The following is a 26,188-nucleotide window of genomic DNA, read 5'->3' on the forward strand; positions in this document are numbered from 1 at the left end:
TAAGCAACGTCTGTTGTGAAAAGTTATTACCAGCAATTGGGTTGGAGCAAAATGTCTCAGACGCAATGCTGGGGCGGGGATTGAACTACATCTTTATGATATTTAGACAAAATGACATTTAGTTACGAAATTATGCAAACACCCACCTGTCTTTACAGTGTAAGTCAGGTCCTGAAAATCATCTTCTGATGGATTTTCAAAGTCAAATAAGAAAACCTGCGTCATTTTCTAGGACGTCATTTCTACAGATTTGTGGCGCAGAAGTAAGCCCGTGCTGATATCCCATCTTCCCTTAGTTCAGGCTCTCTTCTGCTAGCTTACAGCCCCTCACAACCCCAGCCTAACATCACTGGTGCATCAAAAATACCGTGCAATATCATAGCTATCCGGCTGCACAGTCTTTAGACAGATTCCAGCTCAGACAAGGAAAACATAGACGTACTTTGATGTAGTTGCCTACAAATGGAATGGGGCCGAACCATTGACTGTGAACAGAACACAGAGTTTGTGGCTCGACCATTTTATTTGCTGCGTCGCAACTGAAAGCTTTTTAAAATGGGATTTATAAACTGCTTCTGATTCAGCACAATTTGAATAAAGAAATCCTCAGAATTTGAGCTTAAAATGTTTCATATATTCCCTCCGTCGTGAGAAAATGCCAAAGGAACATGTTAAAAACACCAAAGAAACAATTCTCATTGGAGTGGGTCTTTATAGGGCCTATCTCTCATGCTTTTCTTAAACCTTTCAGATTAAACTATATCCATATACAGTACAGAACAAATGTTTGGACACACCTTCTTATTCAAACACTTTACTTTATTTTCATGACTATGAAAATTTTGGAGTCACACTGAAGGCATCAAAACTCTGAATTAACACGTGGAATTACACTGACCAAAAATATAAACGCAACACTTTTGTTATTCCTCCCATTTTTTATGGTATGAACTCAAAGATGTGAAACATTTTTCCCATACACAAAATAACCAGTTCTCTGAAATATTGTTCACAAATCTGTCTAAATCTGTGATAGTGAGCACTTCTCCTTTGCCAAGACAATCCATCCCACCTTGCAGGTGTGCCATATCAAGATGCTGATTAGACAGCATGATTAATGGACAGGTGTGCCTTAGACTGGCCACAAGAAAAGGCCACTCTGAAATCTTCAGTTGTATCACACAGCACAATGCCACAGATGTGATAGCAGGAATGTCCACACATCAATGTAATATCCTAGGCACTTTAATGCTGGGAGTTGGGTCCTTTAGACCCGCTAGACAGTGCTGAACCTTTTTTCTTCAATGATTTGTGATCTTCACTGGTGTCCATGGATTACATGAAATCTTTCCACCTTTATCCACCTTTGTCATGGTAGGGAGAACACGTCAAAGTAAGGGTGGGGTCATCTAAGATAGCACAAGGGTTAAATCCAGTAATTCTATTCTATTCTCATTATAAAGCCCAATATTACAACACAGTTGTCTCAACGGGCTTCATGTCTATTGGGCATCAGAATGCGAAGCTCAACAGAACCATCGTAGCCACTTGGGTTCAGCAGGGATCCATATCTGTTGCTTCGGCTGGATGGACCATGGTGGACCGTGGTGGACCGTTGTAGACTGTAGTGGACCATGGTGGACGTGGTGGGCCGCAGTGGACCGCGGTGGTCCGTGGACTGCGGCCTTTTGCCATTTTTAGTTTCAAGCCTACAAGGAAGGGCAGCTTCTGAATTTCTCAGTGTGGAGGATGTGAACAGGCGATATCAGGAGTCTGGAACCCGTCACCAGGATGAAAGAGGACGTCCAGCGGCTGCACGGTGCTCACCCCAGCACTGAATTTTTTCAATAGTTTTTTTACATTTCTTTGGTAAAACAATCTACTTTCGGATCATTTATTAGGTACTTAACCCTTGTGCTATCCTATGACCCCACCCTTACATTGACGTGTTCTCCCTACCATGACAAAGGTGGATAAAGATGGAAAGATTTCATGTAATCCATGGACACCAGTGAAGATCACAAATCACTGAAGAAAAAGGTTCAGAGCACTGTCTAGTGGGTCTAGATGACCCAACTCCCAATGTTAAAGTGCCTAGGATAGCACAAGGGTTATAATTTTAAAAATAGACAGGGTTGTGACTGTTCAAAGAAGTCCATACTTTCTTTAAATGAAGGATAAAATATTCTGAATTATCAGTGCTTAATGCTTGTGATATTTTGAATAATTGAATCGGTTTCAAACATTTTTTTTTTAATTTTTTGCTTTCAAACATAAAAACTGCAAAAAACAGTATAGTAGCCACAAGATCAAAGAGGTAGCACAGGTTTGGGTGGTCCGCCAAAACAGAAGATAATGATGTAATTTTGGACAGTGCATATGCAGCTAGTGCTGGTAGGAAAATTTCAGGGGTAGGAAGGTTTTATAGAACACCGGCCTCGTCTGCGTTTCATTCACGAAAACAAACAACATTCAAACTTTTGCTAAGATGGATGTGCATAATGTTCCGATCACCACTAGCTCTGTATAGAAAAAGTGGGTGTTTGTGTGTTAGTCTGGGAGCGGTGTTGGGGGCGGAGACTCTTCCTGGAAGGGGCTGTTCCTCATTGTCATACTTTAATGCCCCTCCTAATCGTTTTCGGGGTTTGGGAGGGGCTGGTGCTCAGAGAGCAGGTTTTTAGAGGAATACTGACAAATGCGTGAACGGATCAAAATACCACTTAGGGGTTGTTCTTTGTGAGTAATGAACATTAAAATACACACACAGCTCAAAACGTTTATTTTGCATGATATTGGCCTTTTAAGAAGTTGGACTAAATGTTATTAATAAAAAGGGGAGTATTGATCAGCTGTTACTGGGTTGAACAAAGCTGAGAACTGTAACAAAATAATGCCATTTTATAAACAATTGGTGTATATTTCTCATGTTACTTTTATGTACATCATTACAATTGTACCTATGTTGTATATTGAGTTAAAAAGTAACTTTGGTCAGTGGAGTCATGCTCATTTGTCTGACAGCTACTCCTCATTTACTCCGATTTACTTTCATATGAACATATGAAAATAAAAATATGTTCTGATTTCAGACATTCACTCCAAAAAAATATTGCTGAAAAGCAGCAACTTTAACCTTCATAAAATATTATGTATTGACAGACACATGCAAATGTAAATTCATTTTTAAAATGACTTGTTACAGCTGATGCCAAAGCAGAACCAAGCTCCTTTGTTTTTGTACCATTTACCTTAAGAGAAACTCAATTCATCTGTGGTTTGTTCAGTTTTTGAGGACTAGGCTCCTGAGCATTTTTAACAAACCCAGAATATTAGATCAGAAAAAATATTTAGACTTCTGTCAAACAAACAGCAATGGTCTGATGTCATGGTTCTCTTTAAGCTGCATCTCAAGGCTCAAAGCCTGCTTGGAAGGAGTTATATCTCATCCAAACAAGACCAATGAGAGCAGCTGGCTGCCAGTGCTGTTGGTTTATGGAGTCACTGAAGCCAAAACATACCAAGCACCCCAAAGCTTGGAGGGTCTGTGACCTATCATGTTTCCTCCGAGGATCCCGGTCTACTTACTGTTTGATAATCTCGCTGACTGACAGTGGCAGCACATGTCCACGATGGACATGCAGCGTCTTCCGCTCTTGGATTTCTTTTCTTGTCCACACACAGTCTTCTAAAAATTCTCGGATTAATCCCCAACAGCTGAGGGCCTCTGCATGAAACAAAGGCAGAGCGGCTCTCGATGTTGCACACGTGTGAAGTGACACGCTTACTGGAGCTCAACAGATTCTGATGTGTGTGTTGGAGCATGAGCTGCATGTAAAGAATGTACAGCACACCGTCTTCAGTGAAAAACTTTGCTCGAGATTTGTTGCTTTTCATACTAATATTTAAATAACTTTAAACATGAATGTGGAAATCATGATTAAAGGTAAAAATAAAGAAACCTGCCAGAAAAAAGGATGAAACCAAAGGAAGTTTAGTGCAAAAAGCATGAAATCCTGAATTTCATAAAAGCAAGAGATGCATCGCATCAATCACTTAAAAGATTAAATATTCATGGATTAAATAGATAAAACAAATATTTAACAAAAATTCAACATTCAAACACAAAAAATAAATTAAATAGCAGTATTTTTTGGTGCTGCAGAACATTACTCTGACTGATTTTAAAATATTCAAGACATAAAGATTCAAAATAAAGCAGAACAGTTTCACTAAAAAAAATCACTATAAACAATGATCATTCAGAGATAAAGTGAAAAATATCAATAGCATTTAATCACCAGATATAAACATTTAAATATCACTTTTAGTATGAGACCCAGAAAATCTTTTACAAAGCTAGCCTTCATCTTCAGCTGTGAGTACAAAATGAGGTGGTTAGAGACCAACACGGATACGGAAGAAAACCTTACAAAAAAATATATTTACTGGGAAAAAAAACATTTTTACCGTTGGATATTTAGCAAATAAAATGGCTTGGGCCTAAAAGATTAGTGAAATATATCTGTCGCTGATGTTCATGTAAACTACTTTCCTGTGTCTTTGCTAGAATCTAACACGACCTGTTCCAACAAAGCAACTTCCCTTTCAAAACCCGAAATAATGCAAAATATTTTGAAATCAAAACACAATTAAATGTAAAAAAAAACAAACACCAAAACTTACTATTTCAAAAGGTAACTAAGAAAGAGATGCTGCTGTCATATCAGCACTGAGACGTTAACAATTTTTCTCATTTAACACATAAATTGGAGGTCATTTCCTTGAATTAAAGAGCAAATGTCACAGGGCAGTATGTTGCTCATAACTCTGAACGTGTCTGTGCTTTAACCTGCTGCAAAGAGACTTCATCTGCAAACACTGAAGGCTTCACTGAAGTCAAACTTCAAGCTGGATATGCAGCCTCATCATCTGCAGGATCCACAGTTGTAGTGCTGGAGAGCTGAATGTGGACGGGAATGTCAAATATTCAGCAGCCTATTTACAGAAATCTGTCTTCAAAATATCATGCAAATAAATACAAGTCAACAAAACAACATTGACCTGGCAATACATATAGGCTATGAAGAGTTCTTAAAAATGGGTTTGCCAGTGTACAACAGTGTTGTTTAAATACTGAAAAATATCAGCCTGAAGTAAACGCTGGAGGGCTTCCTTGTGCTGAGGCCTTCATTGTCCAAATCCCCATCATGCTCGGGTACAGAAGAGATACACAACTGTAGGTAAATTGCACAGAATCATTCATTCATTTCAGACGGTCTTAAAAATAGGAGCATGTTTCCAATTTGTACTGAATACACGTGTGCAAATGGAGAAAAATGGAAATCCATGGAAGAGGAGAGTCTGTGCTTTGCTTCCAGCCTGAACCACGATGAAGACGTTGGTCCATTTGAGGGAGGAGGGCAGAACGTTTTCTTCATGAAAAGTAGTGTGCTCTTTCACATCTGTGCTTCTCTAACAGGTTATTAATGAGCAGCGTGACTTCTCACTTGCTTCTGTAAAAACATCAGATCTTCATCTGTGTCTCACACAGTCTGTGGGATACCTGTCCAAAACCAAGTGGGATCCAGCAGTGCCTGTTATCCGAAAGGATGAGTGCAACAAGGCACTGCAAGGTGGAACACCAGGTAGACAAAAAAAAAAAAATGGGTAAAGTATTTGGAAGAAAAACGTTGTCAGGAATATCAAAGTAGGACAAAATAGGAGCAAATGAGTCACTGTGGAAAATGTATTTCTGTTTTTCACTGAGGGCTGTTTGGGCTTGGCAGGATCGTGTTTGGCAGAAATCTCATGACAAGTAAAGCCAGACATAAGTTTAAATTTAGAGAAAATAGAAACTTGTCTCAAGGACATCACATTATAGAAGCCAAACTAAAAAACAGTCAACAAACATCCTAGATACCAGTTGGACTTCTTACATGTTTATCAAGCTTAAAGTAAGACATTAACTATAGATAGAAAATCAGTTTAAACATAAATATACACTAATTTTACAAAATGCATTGAGAAATATCTTTTCATATTTTCCATTGATAATTCTAAGGGGAAACAATGAATACATGTGATTTGTGTGTATATTTAGATCACAAAAGGTTGGTTCGGACATCAGCTACATTGACACAATATCACATAACTTTAAAATACAGTGATCAATAATTGGGTTCTTGTTTCTGTTACATTCAAAACAAAGTACTAATCCTCATGTAACCCATAGGGATCAGTAAAGTGAGTTTCTGTTTATGTACATGTGAGTATACATGTCAGATGTTTTGATAAAGTTAGAAAAATGTAAAATAACTTCAAAAAAATATCTAAGTTAAAGTTAATATGGGAAACACAAGTAATGTAGTAAAATAGGTTGATGCAATTATTAAATATGCTGCTTAATTGAGATTGAATAGCATAATATGATGATTTTAACAGGATTCCCACAACTAACTCAACAATGCCTTTTTTAAACAATGGGGAAGTTAAAAAATAGTTATTTAGAGTGTTTCTGACCTGCTGTTAAAGCAGCGTTTTTAAATAGAATAAAGTCAATTTTTTGGGCCTTATGATTGGCCAGATCAAAGCATTCCTGCTGACTCCGACCCTACAAAACCACACAATAACAGAAACGCTTTTCCACAGTAAGCCGTCGCTTCAGGAGAACAGAGACAGATAGTAACAGACAGAAAAGTTATGCCAACTTCAAGAGCTCCTACATTCCAAACACTAAAGCATACATAAGTGCATAAATTCTGATTTAACAATAAAATTTAAAAAAACAGACAAGAAAAGAAGAAAAAGTGTGTCCCATCAAATCACCTAATGTGTCAAATGTGTTCCAACCTTTTAGTCTCACATTAGTGTCTGCACATGCTCTGGGCAGGAGGACATCACATGAGAATCCTGCGATCATTAAGTGGATAGTAACACTTGAAATAAAGGTTCAACTCATAATAGTGTTATTGCAAACAATGTTCTACAATTTTAAAATTGCAATGTAGAAAGTTTTACCCAAGTTTTTTTTTTATCTCTATAACTGGAAGCACTTCAAAGGATCAATCTGAGAATTTAACAGACTTGTGACAGTCTTGTAATAAAATGGTTAGATTTCTTCTCTGATATGTGTCTTGAATTGTTGGTCATTTCCATCAAAGTGGCTTTCCCTGTGTTCTATTTTAGTCTTCAAAGTGGAGTGAGAAAAATAGTTTTAGGGGAAAAATATCAACTTTTACAAATTCTGTTAAAACTCTAGTTGGATTCCAATACTCCAAGAAAAAGGCATGCTTTGAAGAGCAGTCGACCAGGAACATATCACTTTTGACACAATCAACAATGCTAAAACTGTCCCGGCAAAGGTCAGAGGTGGACCGAAGGCCATCGGAGTGAATGCGATGCATTTCAGCGGTAGCTGCAAAACAAGCATCCAGTACTGTTCATATAGACATAGACTAAAGACTCACGTGCAAAAACTGAAAGCAGGCACAGAGAAATACCACAAGCAGCATCTCAGAAGAGTCTGGAGAAAATACGGAACAGATTCAGGGCCATTTTAAAGCTGACAGGATGTTACTTTTTCTTGGATTGAAGCACAGAAATGCTGCTACGCTTACAAACAATGAAGTTGGAATTCAGCACTGTAACCTGCAAAAATCTGCAACTTTAGATGTATAATCCAAACAAATCACTACAATCACCATTTGACTGATGTTCATTGCATCCTCAACTTTAAACGGTCGCTTGTGTGTGAATGCTACACTGATAAAAAAACAAAACAAGGACAACCGCATCATCTTTACTGTGAGTAACCTGCAGACATTGAATATTGCCTCCCTATATGTTGCACTCAAGCCCTGAAACACCACTAAATGCATACGCTGTAAGGCAAAACCGCTAAGAGCTGAGCCGGGGTTTTCTTTTAATGCGTAGAGCCTGTTAGTGGATAATTGAAGGCCCAGCCACTATCTGGTCTGACCTTCAGGAGATCCAAGCCGGGACCCAGAGAGATGGAGAGTGTCAGAGTGTTTGCACATGTAAATGTTGAAAGAGAGGAAGAAGGAGCTGAAGGAAGAGAAGAACTCCCACAGAGCACTGCAAAGAATGACCCTGTCCACATTCAGATGTGTTTTCCTGCAAGCACAGAGAACAGAAAATTCACTTCTGTCAGAGTAAAAGCAAAGAATATTTATCTGTATCTGTGTGCAATCTATGCAAAAACTAGTATGACATTTTTTGTCCTGAGAAAATCATTTACAGTTGCACAAAAATATTTTTTAGACAAGAAAAACTGCCTAATGCCTTAGTCAGATGTGGGATTTTGGGTTGTCTGGAGGGTCATAGACAGGTGTGGCCAGACTGCTTAACCCTTGTGCTATCTCAGATGACCCCACCCTTACATTGATGTGTTCTCCCTACCATGACAAAGGTGGATAAAGGTGGAAAGATTTCATGTAATCCATGGACACCAGTGAAGATCACAAATCATTGAAGAAAAAAGGTTCAGTGCACTGTCTAGTGGGTCTAGATGACCCAACTCTCAATGTTAAAGTGCCTAGGATAGCACAAGGGTTAAGGGTTGTCTTGAGGCTCGTACAGTCACATTAAGGGACGTCATGACAATGAAAATGACCATACTCGTGCGTGTGGTAAGTGTTGTGTGAAGTATTCAGGAGGTTAATGGAAGTGACACGTACTATGACATACGGGTGGTGTTACTTTATGGTCCCCTTATCTCTCTCTCTAGTCTTCAGGGAGGTGCCAGTACTGGCCCCTGACTGACTGTGCTCAAATACTGCACACTCTGGGTGTGGAAAAATAACCTAAGTGCCCATAGGACCATACACTCATCACTTGAACAGCACTAACAGGCTCCATGGGCAGTGGGCGAGGCTCAGGGGGGGTGTTTTTTAATTCATTGTTTCCAACGTTTGCTAAGTTAAGATTTCATGTTCCCAAAATTGGGCTTTCTGTGAAGACAAAAAATGAAATACCATTCTGGTTTTTTACTCTGCATTTTCAGTATTTATTTTTATTTATCTTGTTCTGAAAAACAATTTACAATTTTGTGATTTTATTATATTAAAACATGAAAAAGCGTTAAATTCACTGGAGGTTTAAGATGTTGTCAAATACTTTAAACGCATTTTTCAAAATGAAGGTAAAATATACAATAGTGAATAAACGGCCAGATATTTTGCTGGGGAGGTTTTTAAGTCTTGAACTGTTGATTTACAAATCTACACCTACATCACCCTTACGTGTTGTTTAACTGTTTGCTATGACCTGTCGCACACAGCGTGCCCATAGAAAAATGTTCACCAACATTTTCTGCTCTACGGGATCACAAAGCGGTCTCGCAGGTCGCTCTCATACAGCTTTTGTCCACCTACAAGGGCAGTTATGACTAAGGCATAAGAAGTCCTCGATCGTAATTATAAGCTTATGTGCAAAATAGACAGATATTTGATGACTTATGTGTATGAATGAAAGCATTTTGTCGTCTGATTCAGAAACAGAGCCAGAGTACTTACTAAGGCACTGTAGTCAAAGCAGGACGTTGGGCCTTTACGATAGCGTGCATTGCTCAGTACTTCACACGGATTTTCCTCCTGAACTGATGCTCAAGGTTAAGAAAAAGTGCCTGCGGTAGACATTACTTCAGCACATGATGGATGGTACTTTCTAGTCTTTTTGTGAGCTCTAAGCAAAAAGAGGATACACTCTGTCCTGACCTGCGTCAGCCTCTCAATCTCACAGGAGCCGCAGGACAGCGTCTCGGCCACCACAAAGAGCAGGTTGGTGCCTTCGATGCGCTTTGCGTGGAAAAGCCTGTTGGAGACAGTGTTGGAGGGTGATCAGCTTCATGGGTGCGCTGCAGAACTTCAGAGGATGATTCACACTTGGAGCACACACCTGGAGCAGTTCCCACAATCCTGCAGCACGTTGTAAGAGTTTGTGGTGTTTGTGAAGTAGAACTGGCTTTGAATGGTAACACAGCTGCTTTCTTTAGTTTCGAAGCTTTCAACGAGGACATCTAGAACACAAGTAAGAAATAAACGTTCATCCTGTTTTATCTGGACGTGTTTAGAATTTGTACAAATGAAACAATAAGCTGTTTATGGTTTTCGGGTAACCTTGGTAGAGCCAGCTGTTGTAGACGACACCATAAAGAAGCTGCTGGATGACAGACCTGTTAGAAAGAAGTTTGTTTAGATGCAGAAACAGTAATAAGTAGGAACAACTGAGTTGACTGGCAGAGTTCAGTAAACCTGCCCTTCTGGTTTGCTGAGGCTCACAGAAAAAAAGTCTCACCATGCCACTGAGGAAGTCCACCACGCCAGGCTCAGCAAATCAGCAACAGATGGCTGCAGGTCGAGACTGCATGTCAAAAGGCGTTGTCTGGCCTGACTTCATGATTTTATTTGTGTGTGTGTTTTTGCGCACCACAAAGATGCCGCGTGTCGCCGCTCCGGTGTGGCTGCTGCTGACTGGCTCACATGCAGACTGGTACTGGAAGGTTTGTCGGCGAGCAAAGATGGAGTTGTTGTAGAGCGCGTGCATCAGGTTGGGGTCCACATCGCCAAAAAAGAGACCAATCTGGGATGGGATGAAACAGACAGTCCTCTCAGGCCCAGTGGATAACAGCACCACTTAGTGGTGGAGTGATGTCAACAGCTTTCACAAGAAAAACTGAACTGGACATTCAAAAAGCATGATTTGTCATGTCAAAGTGACACGTAACTTTTATTTAAGGAGGATAACAATTAGGTTTTTAGGATCATATCTCTGTTTGTCTTCACCTTTTTCCAGTGATCCCTCTGATTGGACATGACCAGGAAGCCCCCATCGTCAATGAGATAGCACAGGAGGTCCTGCAGAGAGTGTGAGGGATGGTTAACCACACAGCAAACTGTGACACGAGCCCACAGACGTCTGACACTGTGTAACTAGATTATAATGTACATCTGAGTCCGTTTTGATCAAAATAATTATAACTGAAAAGACACTCAACAAAATTGCAAAAATATGCCTACATTTAAAACGCATTAAAAGAATAGATAACATTCTTAGTATTAACTATTATTTTGTCAGAAAAACAGTCTCAAGAAGACTGACGCTGTTTTTGGTAAAATAACTTAAGTAAGAATAAGAAAAATGTGTAAAATGTCTGAAATTCAAGTTGATATAAACTGGCAATGAGAAATTCTGGAAATTATATGTAAAAAATAATAATAGAAATAAAATAAAGATAAAGTTCTTAATTTTTTTATTGTATTTTAGGTTTTAGATCGCTGTACGCTTAAAACTATAGTTAAAAAAAAGCCAAATCCGAGGATCACAAGTCATTAACCCTTTTCTGGGTTATTTTATCTTAAGAACAAAAGCTCAGGAAAAAAAACATAAATTTGATTAAAATTAAACCACTATATAACCCAAAGAAATTTGTATTGCTCCAAAAAGTAACCCATAAATATATCCCAACATGAATAACTGTGGTGTGCCGTTTGTAAAGCGGAAATATCAAATATTAAGATATATTTTATTCACAAACTACATTTATTTAATTTTATGAAATTAAACATTTAGTTTGAAAATTAAATATTTAGATCTGACCTAAATAATTAGTTTCCAAACTAAACATTTAGGCTACGCAAGTAATTTTTGTTTTCTTAGAAAGAAAGCAGCATATGCAGGGAACAAAATAAGAAAAAGTTCTTACATCTGTGTTCACTTCACAGTCCATCTCACAGCTCCTGGATGGTCCGCACTATGAAACGAAGTAGATGGGGAGACGACCGTTTGGGTTTTGATGGTTTTCTAAATTTAGGTCTTCTGGTGTGGTGCTGTACCTTATGTGTGCCCTGTCGACTGTCAGATGTGTTGCTGGCCAAGATTTTAAACTTGTCCACCCACGCCTCAAGGTCCAGCTTTACTCCCACCACTGTGAGTCAAGACCAAGATTGGGAGAGAAAATGCAGGAAAAAATTTAGCATAACATTTTCCAACAAAGACAAATGTCACATCTGAAGACTTTTACCTGCCGGTTTGAGCAGTTTGCCGCCAATATTAACATCAACAGCTGAGCTGACCAGAATGCCAATGGTTCCATTTTCCACTCCAATAGAGTCGTCCGCAGCTGTTCAGAACAAGATCAAGATTCTGACTTGAACTCGAAATTTGAATTTTGTGATAAAACACGGGAGAATAGACAAAGTAAACAGAAGTGTGACAGTCAGATGTATTGATTTGCAATTCTTTGATAAAAGAGGCAAGGATTAGCAAAAAAAAAAAAAAGAAAAAGCCTTTTTGTTGCTGGTTAGACACATTTGAGTCATTAACAGTCAAACTTTGAAATTTCTAATGAACTACTGCAGAAACTATTTCCTAGAAAACCACACAGGTTTTTTGATTTTGTAATCATAAGACCACTGGGAATGCTTTTAAAATAGATCAAAAGATGATTAGAGTGAATCTTTAAGCCAATAACCTCCAGGGAAATTGGATGGGACAATTCTGTGTACTCCCCTCAGCCCTTTTACGGTGACTCACATCTCAACAGCTGACAAAGCTGCAAAGTGGAGCAGCTTCACCACTTACTCTACAGTCGACACTCTCCGTCAAGTCATTTTGGTAACTGACACGGTGCTGCACCTGAGTGTGCTTCATTACTCACCAGATCTGGAGGGGGGTCTGAACATGTAGCCTTTATTGTCGAGGCTTCGCCTGTAGAAGTTGGAATTGAAAGGTTCTGGATCTTCGTCCCACAACTCAGCCGCTCTGTGTTCACAAAAAGAACAAATAAGCCCCAAACCAGCCTGCAGAACCACATCTGTCTGTTTGAGCAAAATCAAATTGTATTGTCACGCACATGTTGGGAAAGACTCTTGTTATTCCTCCATCTGTGGATGCAAATACTGCCAAGAAGCCATACCTGTAACGGTTCATAATCATCACGTCACCTGTGTCAGGTACACTGGACTGTTTGTAGCAACAGCTGCAGCTTACGCATTCAGGTCCTTGTTCTTCCAAACACGAGACGCAAGCTGCCCGATTATCCTGGAGTCCAAGATCAGGTTATAGATGAGGCCTTGTTCACCTGCAGCACAACAAAGCCGGTTAACCTGTCTGTGTGCGTCCGCAGTGGCAGCAGCTGCTATCTTTAACAGCCCTCACATTCGTCAGACTCGGGGGAAATGTCCAGCATGAGAGACAGGAAGTTCTGCAAGAACTGTGTGTTATTATCAGAAAGCTGCAGCCGTTTACAGTATTCCCTGAAGAGACAAAAGCATACATGAGTTGCGTTCTTTCACTGAGGAGCACACTCAGTGAAAACAATGAAGTGGTCACCTTGGAGCCAGAAACACATGTCCTGATGATTCAAAGGAGCTGGGTAGCAGAGACTGCATATCTAAAAGCACAGAGACAGAACGGCTGATACGACTTTCACACCAATTTATAATTCACCACTCCATCTCCCTGTACTCACACTGGAGCTGTAGCATCACGTCGCTCAGATCCGCCTGCATGTAGTACTCATTGTAGAGTGGTAACACCAGACCCAGACTGCAGGGGGCAGTATACCAGCGTGCAGGAATGAAAAGGAAAAAACAAGCTGAGTAAATCCATACATGTAGGAAAATGGTGAATACGTAGAGGAGGAGCATACCTGTAATCTGTGTCATTGATAGGAGTCCAGGTGTAACCTCTGTATACCTCATCCATGTACTGCTACAGTAAAAAAATGATACAAACACACATTACTTGTGTTTTTAAACTTTTTCCTGAGCTTCATTAATTTTGTCCGCATGATTTTTTGGGTTAGATAGAAGCTGAATTATTTATCAGCTGGGTTGTTTTTATATTGATGCCTGTTAGTACAAGGCGTAACATGAATTTCAATAATTTTACATTTGAAACGACAATTAAAAAAATAAAATTGTATTCAATTTTTGTTTTTTATCCCAATTTTAGAATGGGGACAATTAGGTTAATATAAAAATCTGCAGGGCACAATGAATTTACATAATAAATGTATGTGTGTTGGTGTTATGCCCTATGTGTTATCTGTAATATATTACTGTTTGGTGGCACAGTCTTCACACAAGACCACAGTCTTGGAAAAGAGAAGGAAAAACAATGTCCCCACTCACCTCATCTATAGACTTGATGAAAGTCTTGACCTGCATTTCACCTGGTCTTCCATCAATCATTTGCCGCCGGATCTGCACAGCATAAATGCAAAGTGGCTTTTGTCAGCTGCAAAAACATGTTTCCTGTGCAGACACTTAAGATTACCCAAACAATGTTTGTGATAGTAACTCGAACACACTGTAACAAATGTGACAACAACAGGAAATGCCTAAAACCACCAGTTCCTGAACTTCTCCACAGTGCTCACCTCCTCTTTATTATTGTCTTCTACCTCTGCATCCAGGAAGTCTAACGTCACAGGTTCAGGAAGGTTCACAAGCTAAAAACATCCATCGAGCATCAGTACAAAACCAAATATCAAATGTTGAATAGTCAGAAAAAGATTCTCCAAGCCTCAAACCTTTGGCTGAAGGTTGGGATGAAGAAGCAAATATCCGTTTGGATCAATGGCAAAGATGTATCCATTGGCCCCCAGCTGTTTCAGATACACAACAGTTACAGCAGTCACAGCTATTCTGCCAAGAATACTTGTGAAAATACAGGGGGAAAAAGTGTACATACGCTGTATCGGGGCGTTAGCCTTTTGATCTCATCCAGATGCACGTCCACTCCCATCACACCCAGTATCAGCTGATTCTAGTTTTCATTCGTTTAAAAAGAATAATTTACACCCAGACCATAAGATGAGATGAATATCTTATCTGTGATCGGTGAAGATTTGATACCTTTGTGTTTCCGTTCATAGTGAGATTGAATACTGGCAAAGTCCCAGTAACCACCATTCCTAGACCCTGCAGAAACAAAGCCCCAGATCCTTCATGCAAGTTCAACCAAAGCAATGTTGTTTTGAACATGTGTCCTAAAATGAATAACTAAATATGGGAAAAAATGTAACCACAGGCTCACCAAAGCATCCTGATACACATTAGTCCACTGAACTTGCTTGGCCTCGCTGCCCGCCAGAACCATGGGGCGCCCTAGAACATCGAGGTACTCCTGAGGAAAAACACAGAAACACTGAGAGCGAGCGGCTTCAAAGCAACCGCCAGTGTCAGGTTCCAGGGAGGACGGCCGAGGGAACAAATAAGCAGGGATGCTCCGGCAACGAGCGAGAGACCGCCACTAGGAAGGGGGAGGCGGTGAGAGACGATCAGCAAAACCCACCTGCGTGTTAATCCTTATAGCACAGATGGAACGGATCTCAAAATAGTAACCTGGGAGGAATGAGAAACAGGGGGGGGAAAAGGAACATGTGTGAGCAGTTGCAACAGAGTAAAATGCAGACACAAACCCATATAAATAACCCAAACTCAGATGTTACTACTAGGCCAAATTAGGTGTTTAAGTCTACTAGACTTCAAGCTTGAAAAGCCATAACGAGTCTGTTTATTTTTAAAGGTCTTATTAGTGATCTAAGAAAAGGAAGTTGGACTATTCAGCTTTTAAGAAAAAATGTATTCTGTTCCAAATTATTAAACAAAATGTTTATATGGATGGATGTTGTTAAGTCCTCTAAAATACCACAAATCTAATCATGCTAATGTCCAACAACTTTCAAATGAACAGCTCAATACAGTCACGCAATGTGAAAACAGCCAAAGAGATGAACATAATTAGGTTTATCTAAACTGAAAGATTGGATTAGCAGTAAATTGCTTGACTAAAATATCTGGTACTTGGAGGAGAAGGTGTGAACACTGGATTTTTGGAGCTGGTTTCTAGCTCTTGCTTGAGTTAGTTCTGGCAGTGAAGCTTTAGCTCAACTTCAAAAAGGAAGATCTACCCATGAATGATTGTCTCTGTGGATTCCAGACAGTTTCTCCACCCGATTCTCCCCCCAGAGATTGGCGCTGTAAAGCCCACAACATCAAGTCCAGGGGGTGGGCAATTATTTTAACTAGCGGGTCACATTGGGTTCTAAAATTGGATAGAAGGGCCGAACCAGGAGCAGGTGCGTGGAGTGAGAAAGATATAACATGGAATCTGGATGAAAACATTTGGATTGAAAATTATATTTTAAAACAGAGCATTTTAGAGTTTTTAGGTTAAAACCTCTTGTTCTCAATTTAGAGCCAATTGCACCAACGGCTTGATGTACCTGGTGTAAAACTTGGAGAAATGCTGCGTTGAATGATTGGAAGAATGAAAAACAACAAATCTTCCAACACCACATGGATGCTAGAACAAACTTTTTCTTGTGGGGGCCACAATAGCTCTTTTTCTTTATACCTTTTTTATGTTTCTTTTATTGTAAAGCCCTATAATAAAGTTTTATTAATTCATGATACTTTTAATAAAATAAATAAAACTATTTATGAAATAAAAAAATGACCAAATAACTGTGATTTTCAAAGACAAAAATTCAGAAAAAAATAAACTGATACATTAAAAAGAAAAAAAAGAAAAAATGTTGGATCCTCTCCCGTCATTTTCCCACTGAGACTTTGAGGGCTGCATCACACGTCTCACAGTTTGCTCTAAAACTGAGCAGCTGTGTTCTGCACGTCTGTTTCACATCCAGTTATGATGAAAAAAGCAAATTTCTATGTCTTCTGCTGCAGCTACGCATATATCTGTGTTACCTTTTCACCAGTACAGACTTCCCTCGTTTACTGCAGGAGTTACGTTCTAAAAACAACCGTGATCGGTGAAATCCACGGAGAATGATTACAGACGTTTATGGCAGTAAAACTCCTCACTGCCTAAGTACACTTTTCTCAGACAAACATGAACATTTTCACCCTTTTCTCTCTTGTTTAAATTCTCAACCCTTCATAGAAATTAGGTCCAGGATCTTAGAATGAAAACAAAGATCTGATTGATCACAGATTTCTGATCTGAAAAGCTCCGCGTTTCTGTACAGGAGACACGGAGGAGATGGATTGACAAGGTTTCCAGTCAATCAAGACACAGAACAGGGTGCACTGTTTAAAAAAGCAGCATAATCGCTCTAAGAGAATGAGCAGAACCGGGAAAGATGAATTGTGACGTAGAAATGGAAGACTGTCTTCTGGTCAATTTGACCGAGGGTTTTGACAGAGGGTTTCAGGTTGGAGCACAGACTGCAAAAGGGTGGAATAAAATGTCATGTTCTATACAGGTCTTGATCGTGTGGCCAGGTAAAAATAAAAAACATGGGTCTCTGATGTTGTTCAGTGGGCCGGACCAAACACGGCGGCGGGCCGGATCCAGCCCGCAGTCCGTAGTTTGCCCACCCCTGCTCTAGTTGGTCTGCCCCAGGGCAGCTGTGACTACATCCGTGGTTTACCATCACCAAGTATGAATGAGGAGTGAATGAATAATGGATGCACATTGTAAGAGCTTTCAGCATCTGGAAAAGCGCAGATAAACCAATCCATTAGTGAAATGATGATGAACAGAAAACACGGGCTAAGGAATATAAAATGGGTTTTTAAGGAAAATTTGGATCATGCTAATGAGATAGGGGTCTCAGAGATGCGTGTATGAAATATGATACACATGGTTATATCGGGTTAACCACCACCAGTGTCTTGGCTCTGGAGTTTTATCATGGTCTGGGCTTACTCCACCAATGAAAGACACGCCAAAGACTATGAGCTCATTCTGCCCATCTTTCTGGGTTTCTTTAGATCTCTCCTTATGGAAATACTGTCAGTTAAATATACTGTAGCTTTGTCTTTGGATGTGTAACTGTAACTCAACTGTATTGAGTCTAAATAGATCCATCCAAATGGAGTTTGTGTACTTCTTCTTCAGTAGGAGTGAATGTTGCGGTTTCCCACATACACCCCGTTAAGTTCCATTCTGAGCTCATATTTATCCATTAAGATTATGGTGTTTTTACGAGTGTGGGGATGATTTCAAGTTTTACACTAAGGAACAACATTTACAGAGCTATGGATCGTAGCTGTCGGATGTTCAACTCACCTTTGTTTGCACAGGCAATCCACTGCAACGGCGTGACATCGTAGTTATGTTGACCCACAGAGAACGTGAACACTCGAACCTTGGAGGGCCACAAACAAACAAAAATGTGTGATTTCTGTTTGCAGGTATAAGAAAACTCCTCCTCTGGAAAAGGAAAAAACCTACAGTTTTGTTGGGCCAGTTGTATTGCATGAAGACATCCTGAGCTCTGTCCTCCCCGCCGTCAGTGAACAGCATGATAATTTTATTGCAGTTTGCTCGTGGAACATTTGTTTTCTAAAAAAGCATTTAAAAAAAGCCAAAGGGTTTTATGTGATACAGTGAAACAATGGTTGCCAGGATTTATATGAAAGAGTTTGCTACTTACATTCAACAGCTGGTTGAAAGCAAAATGAAATCCAGACTTGTAGTCTGTGGTGCCTTTAGCCTGCATCTGCTGCACAGCTTCCTTGAAAATCTTTTTGTTGCGGACATTTGCCTGAACAAGGTGTTTGAAGCATGGAACCACAGCCTCAGCCTTCTCGTTGAACTGAAATGTGGCGGAGGCATGTCAAATGTGAGATCAAACATGAAAAAATTGAACCATACAGATAAAAATCTGCGATTAAGAGTCAGAAACCAACCCGCGCCACATTCACGTAGTCATCATCAGATAAAGTGTCCAGCATTTCCATGACTGAGGCTTTGATCAGCTTGAGTGTGAGCCCACTGACACTGCCACTTCTGAAGATTCAAGACAATCACAGTCACAAGCTCAGATGTTTCCACAGAAGAAGATAACTGGTGGCTGTCAGAGAATTTGCTGAGCGGAAAAGTTGAAGCCCTGCTGTTGCAGAATCAATGTAATGCTCTTCAGCTTTAGGTATACTCTCACTGAATCACACAAGACTGGCAGAAAACATTAGAGCTTATTTAATTTAATGCCTTCGTTACAATCATTACTGGATCAAACCTTTGTTTTGGTTATTGGATTCCACATGACCCAACAGCTTTTAACTATTTGTATTTCTGCAGTTGTAACACTATGAACGCAGGGATATCAAACCTGCAGTATAAATATGGACATAATGATAAATATAACTCAGTTCCCCCATTAACTATGTAAATCATAAATATTTACATAAATGTGTAAAATAACAGTTGTTTCTAATGGTAATGGAAGGTCGCTCATAGCTCCCATTTTTCCAGTTCTATCCAAAGCTCAACCTTGTAAAGAAGATCAGTGGACATTAAGCCCAAGGTGGGGGCACCAATAACTATTTTCATAAGGCACACTAAAGTGTGATCCACTGAACTGTTGATGCGCAAGCACCTGTAAAAACCCTGTTTGATGCAGTCAGTCTGCATGCAAGGATTCCACACTTATTTAACAACATTAATCTTCCCTGTGCGGGATTTGAAAAAAAGAAAAATCTGCACAACACGCCTGCGCCCTTCCCTCCTTCACCCTTACTTATGTGCTAGTCACAACTGTCCTTAAGAGTAGATGCGGGCTGTCTGCTGGTGAAAAATGGGCAAACCTGCACAGGGCGTACATGGGGCAGGTCGCTGTTAAACTGCGTTCACACCGAACGCGATTCGTGCAGCAAATTCACATTGACCGCCTCTCCTTCGCCGTGCGGAGAATTCTGTTTCCAAAAATGTGTTTTTGAGTGTGTGGGAGGAGCTTACAGCAAATGTTTTTAGCCTGATCTCTACGTGGAGCTTTGTCTGTGTTTATTTCATTACAATGCATGGAGAAAATGGACAATAAGGGCTGCACAATATGAGGAAAACTCGCGATATGCGTTATTGGTGATCAATATTACGATGACGATATTACTTGCTTCATATGAACAAATAGCAAAACAACCAAGAACATAATTTACATTTACAACAGTTTAAGTGAAATAAGAGTCAACATAGCTTAAATTATATTCTATATGACCCTCGTTTTCATAGAAGACAATCATCTAACATAAAAGAGCTCCAAAATAATGAAATCAATGAAAGAGCTCCATCCGATTGGTCAACAACTTGAAGGCGCCCGTCTGATTGGTCAAATGCATAAATGAATTTTTTTAATTCGTTAAATAGTTCAAGCTGCCATAAGAATGTTTTAGCCATTTATTAACCATTTAACCATTTTTTTACCATTTAACCATTTATTGCTATTTTCAAAGTCTTTTACGATATGCTTATTGCCCAGCTTGATATTGCAATACGATAAATTTGCAATTTGTTTACACGCCTTCTTCCAACTGTAGCCAGGATGGGCTCCGGAAACCCAGCTGCCCCGAAACAGCGGGTTAAAAAAAATGGATGGAAGTTCAGGAGAACTGTGGATCAATTCACTGTATTGGATCTGTTTTCTACCTGCTGTCACTGGCTGTCACTGAAACCGTTGCGTGCCCCAGGTTGCTACACGGCGACCTCCCCAGAGTTCAGTTAACTCCAATAGCGCCGCTCAAATCTGTGCTAATTTTCCTACAGGGTTCAGTCAAGCCATTGAACAAATGCTATCAGGACCAGATGTGACCCAAACACCAGTGGATTTGAGTGATTTAACTTCACCAATGAGGGAGTCAGGAAACAAAATGCAGCTTAGCAAGAGAGCTGATGAGAATTCTCCCCCGTACCACAGCTAAGCACTTACACATCAACAAGAATGACCATGTCTTTGGGAGATGAGGCTCCTTGGATGTACCTGTAAAAACATAGATTTTAATAATTCAACTCTGTTTGTAACAGGCCAATATAAGACAGATGTGTTAAACGTCATACTGTACCAGGGCCTCCTTCTGACATCATACAGGTCAATTTTATCTGGGGTTTTCCAAGGTGTTGCTGCAGTAATTACACGATAAAGGATGTGATAAACAACTAAGTTAGCTTTGTTCTTCAGGTCAATGCCATCGTTATTAGTTAGCAAGTAAAGAGGGCTGACAAAACCTACCTGGATAGTAGCGAGTGACACCTGTCGCACTCCCGAATGCTTGCCAGAGCAGAGATGGATCCTCACGGCTGTTCTCCATGAAGACCTTTTCCAGAGCCTGTGTCCAGTTCAGCTCATTTAGAATGACTGGAGCTGACGGGAAGAACAGGAAAGATTCATATGATCCAGTAAAGTAGAAAAGTGTTGTTGTTTTTTAGCCTTTAGTTTAAGATAATAAAAAAACAGGGAAAGGCACTTGCCTCCTTTATAGATATCTGTGGGAATCTGAACGGCTGTATAGGAGTAGTTGACATTGTTTTTGAAGTTTGGGTCATACACAAACTCCAGCTTGATGTGGGAGGGGTTTTCCACCTCTCCTTCACCATCCATGGAATACTGTACAGATAAAATACAAAAAAAAAGTTAGCCTTTCATTCTATTCATTGCTTTAGCTGACAGTTTATAAAGCCCTCAAGATGAACAACAACACTTGTCAGCAGAAGAATGTGCTCACTCACATAGTCCAGGTCTGCCTTGGAGTCATAGTACGCCATGTCCAGCTCCTGCAAGCGAGCACATGGAGATCCAAACAGGCTGCACTAATAATGACTATGAAATACTCTCAGCACTTGGGGAGTCACATGCAACATCTTATCAGGTCAGACAGTTTTTAAAATTTGTCCTAAATAGTATTTTAAAGTTTTTTTTTATCCCCCTTTTATCTTGAAAGGAGCAAACTGATCATGAAATCTAATTTTTGCCTTTCTTTTAAAGATTTAGCTAATTAACCACAATATTTTTTTATTAATTACATTGTTTATTATTTGTTTGACTGAACACATAAATGGCTTCTATGTTGTTTGACTAGCAAATATTTGAGACAAAAAATACACAAATTGAGTTGAGCTTGCATCTTCATAAAACGCAGCAAATCTCTCCTTTTTTTGGATGGTAAAGACCAAATGTTTCAGTTTTTTCAGTGTTCTGTTCTGCTCAGAGCGGTTACATTACGATTCAGTAGACAGGCTGAAAGGCCCGTGTGGAGCACAGCCATCTGTTACCGAAGTTTCTGAAGAGGCCAAACCTACTTCAGAAAACCCATGACTTCCACTCTGAGATGTTTTCAGCCTGTTCACATGACCAAAACGTTATTTCTTGGGAATGCATCGGTCTGGACTATAATTTCAGCACACAACTATTTGGGTGTGATGTTTGACATCTTGTGTCCACTACTTCCAGCATGTCTTGTTCTCAGTAGAGTGCTTTCAAAATCATCTCACCAAAACTTCTGTTCCTCTTCATTAGTCAGCCGTGGTATTTATAAAGCACATTTATTCATGAGGTGCCTTTAGGTTACTCCACTCATGCTAATAATGTCATTCTTTATTAGCATTTTTATTACATGTATTTTTTTCATGAAAAATGTTTACCTGTTGATTATTTTGTGTTAACCTATTTGACATAAAGACAGCAGATAATGCAGGCAGTAAAACAGCTGTGCTTTTTAAGATCATAAATAAACAATAGATCGTTTGTTTATGAAAGTATTGAGTTTTTTTGGAGGATTTTTTTCTGTTGGTGTTGCACAAAATTAAGAAAACACCAAAAATGTTTAGATTGATCCCAGTGATGAGTTCTATGATTTCGTTTTTAATGTTTATTAAGACCTAACAACGATAGTCACATTGACAGGTTTATAAAAAATAAAATCTCTCTGATTCGTTTCACAAAGACACACATCAAGCAGAAATGAGCTTATTGCTAAAAATGATGCCAGGAGTCCAGCTCCAAAACATGACAAAAGAGCAAAAAAGGAAAACGAAATGATTTTATTTGTTATTGCTGAAAAGCACAATTTCTTTTTATTTTCAGGCTTCGTTTGTTCTGTTCTGCAGCATGTTCATATTTGTATAATTTTGACAGAATATATTTTTATGGAGAGCAAAATATTTTACGTTATTTAAGGTCTAACTTGACATTTTCTGGATTCATTTTCTTGATTTTATTCATATTTATGTTCAGTTTTAAAGGTTTAAAAGATTAGCTTCAGTTTGTTCAGTAAATGTTTATCATGTTCAGCCCGCAACCTGAAGCGTGTTTTGGATTTAGGCCATCTGTGCAACTGAGTTTGACCCCCCTGTAATACGAATCTAGAAAATTCATGCAGTTTTTCTTCATTTTTGTGTGAAGTTGCCAAAAAAAGAAGAACCGCTACTGCTAAAATAACAGAACGATACTGTCACAGACCAAAATGGGATAGAATCAGTGCCTGCATTACAAACAGTTGGTCTGTTGGTTTTTCTCAGGCGTTTACCTTGATTCCATCTTGCCACAGATGCTCTTGCTGAAGCCTCTCTGCTTCACTTGCCAACCGCTGCACAGTACAGAAAGATGGACAGAACCTTGTTAAAAAAGATTTCTCTACCAAACACTCAAAGTAAATCTAAAGATGAGCTACCTTTGAATGTAGTTTTCTTTGTCATGAAAATACCACACACCTGGTACAGCTCTTCTTTTAAAGGGTAACTTACTTCCTTTTTAAATATGCAGAACCCCAAAGGTTATGCACAAACTAAATATACATGCATATTAAGCCATTCTGTATAGAATTAAAATGCTGAAAAGAGAACACACAGCAAATTAAAAAAAACAACAAATCCCAATTTTTAAGTTGAACTTGACATTTGAGGTCAAATTAATGTTTAATAGAAGCAAACATCATGCTGGACCCCTTATTATAATCATCATATGTGAATATTTTACAAACTGTAATATTTCAGATATTACATATTTTTTTAATTATAATAAAGTGTGCCATTTTGTATCAAACGTCTTCCTAATTTAGTAAAAAAAAATTGAATTAACTTTAATGAATTGTGTAAAAAAACAAACGTTTATTCCTGTGAAGGTGTGAAGGATAATTGTAACTTACATTCATTTAAAATGAGATTGTTTTTATTTATGAAGCTCTTAGCTTTTTCCAAAACCTCCTTTAGACATTGAAAAATCCAAAGTTAGAAGACGTCAATTTACCTCGAGAGCTTTGCGCTTCTTAGCCAGGAGTCTCTCTATATCCAAGGCCACCTTCTCCACAATCCTCCGAGGGTGATTCTTCAGCACACTGAACCGCCGCCTTTCTTCGTTGTATATCTGTAGGCAATTTTTTTTGGCAGTCAGTCTATAGTGATGCTACAAATCTCCTGCTGGCGTCTTTTTGTTAACACACTATCTAAGATGGTGTTTAAAATCTGTGAACCAGATGAGTCTGCATGAAGCAAATCATCTTTATGCTAAGCCTAACTACAAACCTAATATTTCAACTATAGTGGAGGAAGATGAGTCCCTGAATGTTTTTTGATTCAAATTAATTTGTTAAGCCAGGAAATATTAGTTCCTTTAAGTGATTAACAACTTCTGAACTGAGTGGAGTCCAACTGGATCCCCTGAGGTTTGCCTGAAAACAGTGCAGTGTGATGTAGCACACAACAATGGTAAATGGCGTCACTTATATAGCACGTTTTTACCTACCCCGAAGGCCCAAAGCGCTTTACAGTGAGTCACAGACCCATTCACACATCCAGACACTGGATTACGGTGAATACTGGAGCCAATCTATAACCACCAGAGAGGCAAGGTGGGCTTCAGTGTCTTGCCCAACATGGGCAGAAATTGAACCTGCAATCTTCCAACCAGAGGTCGGCCGCCCCACACAAAATTGAAAAATGAATAACGTCAAAGCAAACATGAACCCATTGAGTTGTGAACTTATTGAGTGTGAAGGGAATACTACTAGATTCGTCTCATTCTATCGTGACCAGCTGACGCTTTTAGCATTTTTGCTACTTAAATAATGTAATGCCGTATGGAGAGACGAGGTCAACAGGGGGACAGTCCGAGAAAAAAAAAGTACAATGACGAGATTTAAAGTCGTAAATTTACGAGAAAAAATCTTATGAGAATACAGTGCAGCAGCAAGTGAATGCAGCAGAGCAGACCGACTTAACTTAATTGAACAGGTGAGCTGAATGTTTATTAATAACGTTAGAAAAGTTTGGAAGCTCATTTGCTTGATTTACAATTTATTAATGTTTATTCATTGATTGGTGGTTTGCAGGATCTCTGCAGCCGTTGCTGAAGACGTCGGTGTCCCTGCGGCTGTCCACTTCAATCCTTTCTTCTTCCATGAAATTCTGATTCGTCAAAAGGTTCAGAATTTCTTTGTTTTTCAAACCCATCCTGAAATAAAGCTTCACAAAATGCTCCACATCTTTCATTTTCAAGCTAGGCTCAGATTAACCAACAACATTGGAGTTTTTTCCTCGTTAATCTATGACTTTTTCCCCCCCATAAATTTACAAGTTTTTATCTCGTAAATTTACGACTTAAGATCTCGTAGTTTAACAGTTTTGACTTTTTTTCTTGTAAATTTACAACTTAAAAGTCGTAATTTTAGAGAAAAAAAATGTTTGTGAACTGGCCCTAAAACTCCATCGTAAAAAATGAAACTACTACAACCCCAAAAAACTGTATTGCTCCAAAAAGTATTAAAAAATATATCCCAACATGAATAACTCAAGAATAGAGTTAAAATGACCTGTGTTTTAAGGGTGAAACAGCAGCATACTGAACATGCAAGAAGGTGCATTACATAAAAAAAAACAAGTTTAACCCTTGTGCTATCCTAGGCACTTTACCATTGGGAGTTGGGTCGTCTAGCTAGACCAGGGGTGGCGAACACGCGGCTCTCGAGCCGCATGCGGCTCTTGGCCAATGAACGTGCAGCTCTTTGCATCTCATCATATTTATATATACAGTGCCTCATTTCATAATTTTTTCCCTCTTAAACCACACTCAAACCATCAGATGGTATTAAAAATAAACAATAATAAAAGTAATTTGGCAGTGTGTGTGTTTGAAGCTGCTCCCGACACATACGTGACCGCCAATCATTTGCGCGGGTTACGCCCAATGCCGGAACACATTAAGATTTGATGTGCGTGCAGACTGTTACCCTCATGGTCAAAGTGGTGAAATTCAGAGTATATAGATAAACACAGGACGTTTCTGGAAGAATGGGAAGATTCTTACTTTTTTACTGAACAGAAGGGCAAGTCATAATGATGTTTATCATTATGAGCTTTTAGAAGCAGTAAAAATAGATCATGGCAGAAAAGAACAAAACGTATCCAGGAGTAAATTAAAAACTTCCTG

General features: G+C 39.2%; 1 protein-coding gene across 1 annotated transcript in view; it reads right to left on the reverse strand.

Annotated features, from left to right (window-relative positions):
- Positions 1-4,266: 4,266 nt before the first annotated feature.
- The window catches only part of LOC101156079 (voltage-dependent calcium channel subunit alpha-2/delta-2), a 42,314-nt gene continuing 20,392 nt past the window's right edge, over positions 4,267-26,188 (reverse strand). Inside the window, exons 3-38 of the mRNA XM_011474700.3 lie at positions 24,011-24,127; positions 23,292-23,351; positions 21,496-21,540; positions 21,238-21,373; positions 20,999-21,130; positions 20,832-20,889; positions 20,699-20,749; positions 18,687-18,786; positions 18,431-18,592; positions 18,229-18,339; positions 18,064-18,142; positions 15,319-15,368; positions 15,061-15,150; positions 14,880-14,945; positions 14,716-14,790; positions 14,555-14,629; positions 14,402-14,473; positions 14,154-14,225; positions 13,670-13,731; positions 13,490-13,566; positions 13,351-13,411; positions 13,177-13,274; positions 13,009-13,099; positions 12,872-12,934; positions 12,677-12,780; positions 12,041-12,139; positions 11,853-11,944; positions 11,723-11,770; positions 10,803-10,874; positions 10,447-10,599; positions 10,315-10,367; positions 10,137-10,192; positions 9,916-10,036; positions 9,722-9,831; positions 9,534-9,616; positions 4,267-8,133 (exon numbers count right to left, since the gene is read on the reverse strand). Coding sequence (XP_011473002.1) covers positions 8,020-8,133; positions 9,534-9,616; positions 9,722-9,831; positions 9,916-10,036; positions 10,137-10,192; positions 10,315-10,367; positions 10,447-10,599; positions 10,803-10,874; positions 11,723-11,770; positions 11,853-11,944; positions 12,041-12,139; positions 12,677-12,780; positions 12,872-12,934; positions 13,009-13,099; positions 13,177-13,274; positions 13,351-13,411; positions 13,490-13,566; positions 13,670-13,731; positions 14,154-14,225; positions 14,402-14,473; positions 14,555-14,629; positions 14,716-14,790; positions 14,880-14,945; positions 15,061-15,150; positions 15,319-15,368; positions 18,064-18,142; positions 18,229-18,339; positions 18,431-18,592; positions 18,687-18,786; positions 20,699-20,749; positions 20,832-20,889; positions 20,999-21,130; positions 21,238-21,373; positions 21,496-21,540; positions 23,292-23,351; positions 24,011-24,127 — 3,108 coding nt within the window. The 3' untranslated portion in view covers positions 4,267-8,019. The remainder of the gene's footprint in view (positions 8,134-9,533; positions 9,617-9,721; positions 9,832-9,915; positions 10,037-10,136; positions 10,193-10,314; positions 10,368-10,446; positions 10,600-10,802; positions 10,875-11,722; positions 11,771-11,852; positions 11,945-12,040; positions 12,140-12,676; positions 12,781-12,871; positions 12,935-13,008; positions 13,100-13,176; positions 13,275-13,350; positions 13,412-13,489; positions 13,567-13,669; positions 13,732-14,153; positions 14,226-14,401; positions 14,474-14,554; positions 14,630-14,715; positions 14,791-14,879; positions 14,946-15,060; positions 15,151-15,318; positions 15,369-18,063; positions 18,143-18,228; positions 18,340-18,430; positions 18,593-18,686; positions 18,787-20,698; positions 20,750-20,831; positions 20,890-20,998; positions 21,131-21,237; positions 21,374-21,495; positions 21,541-23,291; positions 23,352-24,010; positions 24,128-26,188) is intronic.

This window comes from Oryzias latipes, chromosome 5 (genome assembly GCF_002234675.1).
Source record: "Oryzias latipes chromosome 5, ASM223467v1".
NCBI lineage: Eukaryota > Metazoa > Chordata > Actinopteri > Beloniformes > Adrianichthyidae > Oryzias > Oryzias latipes.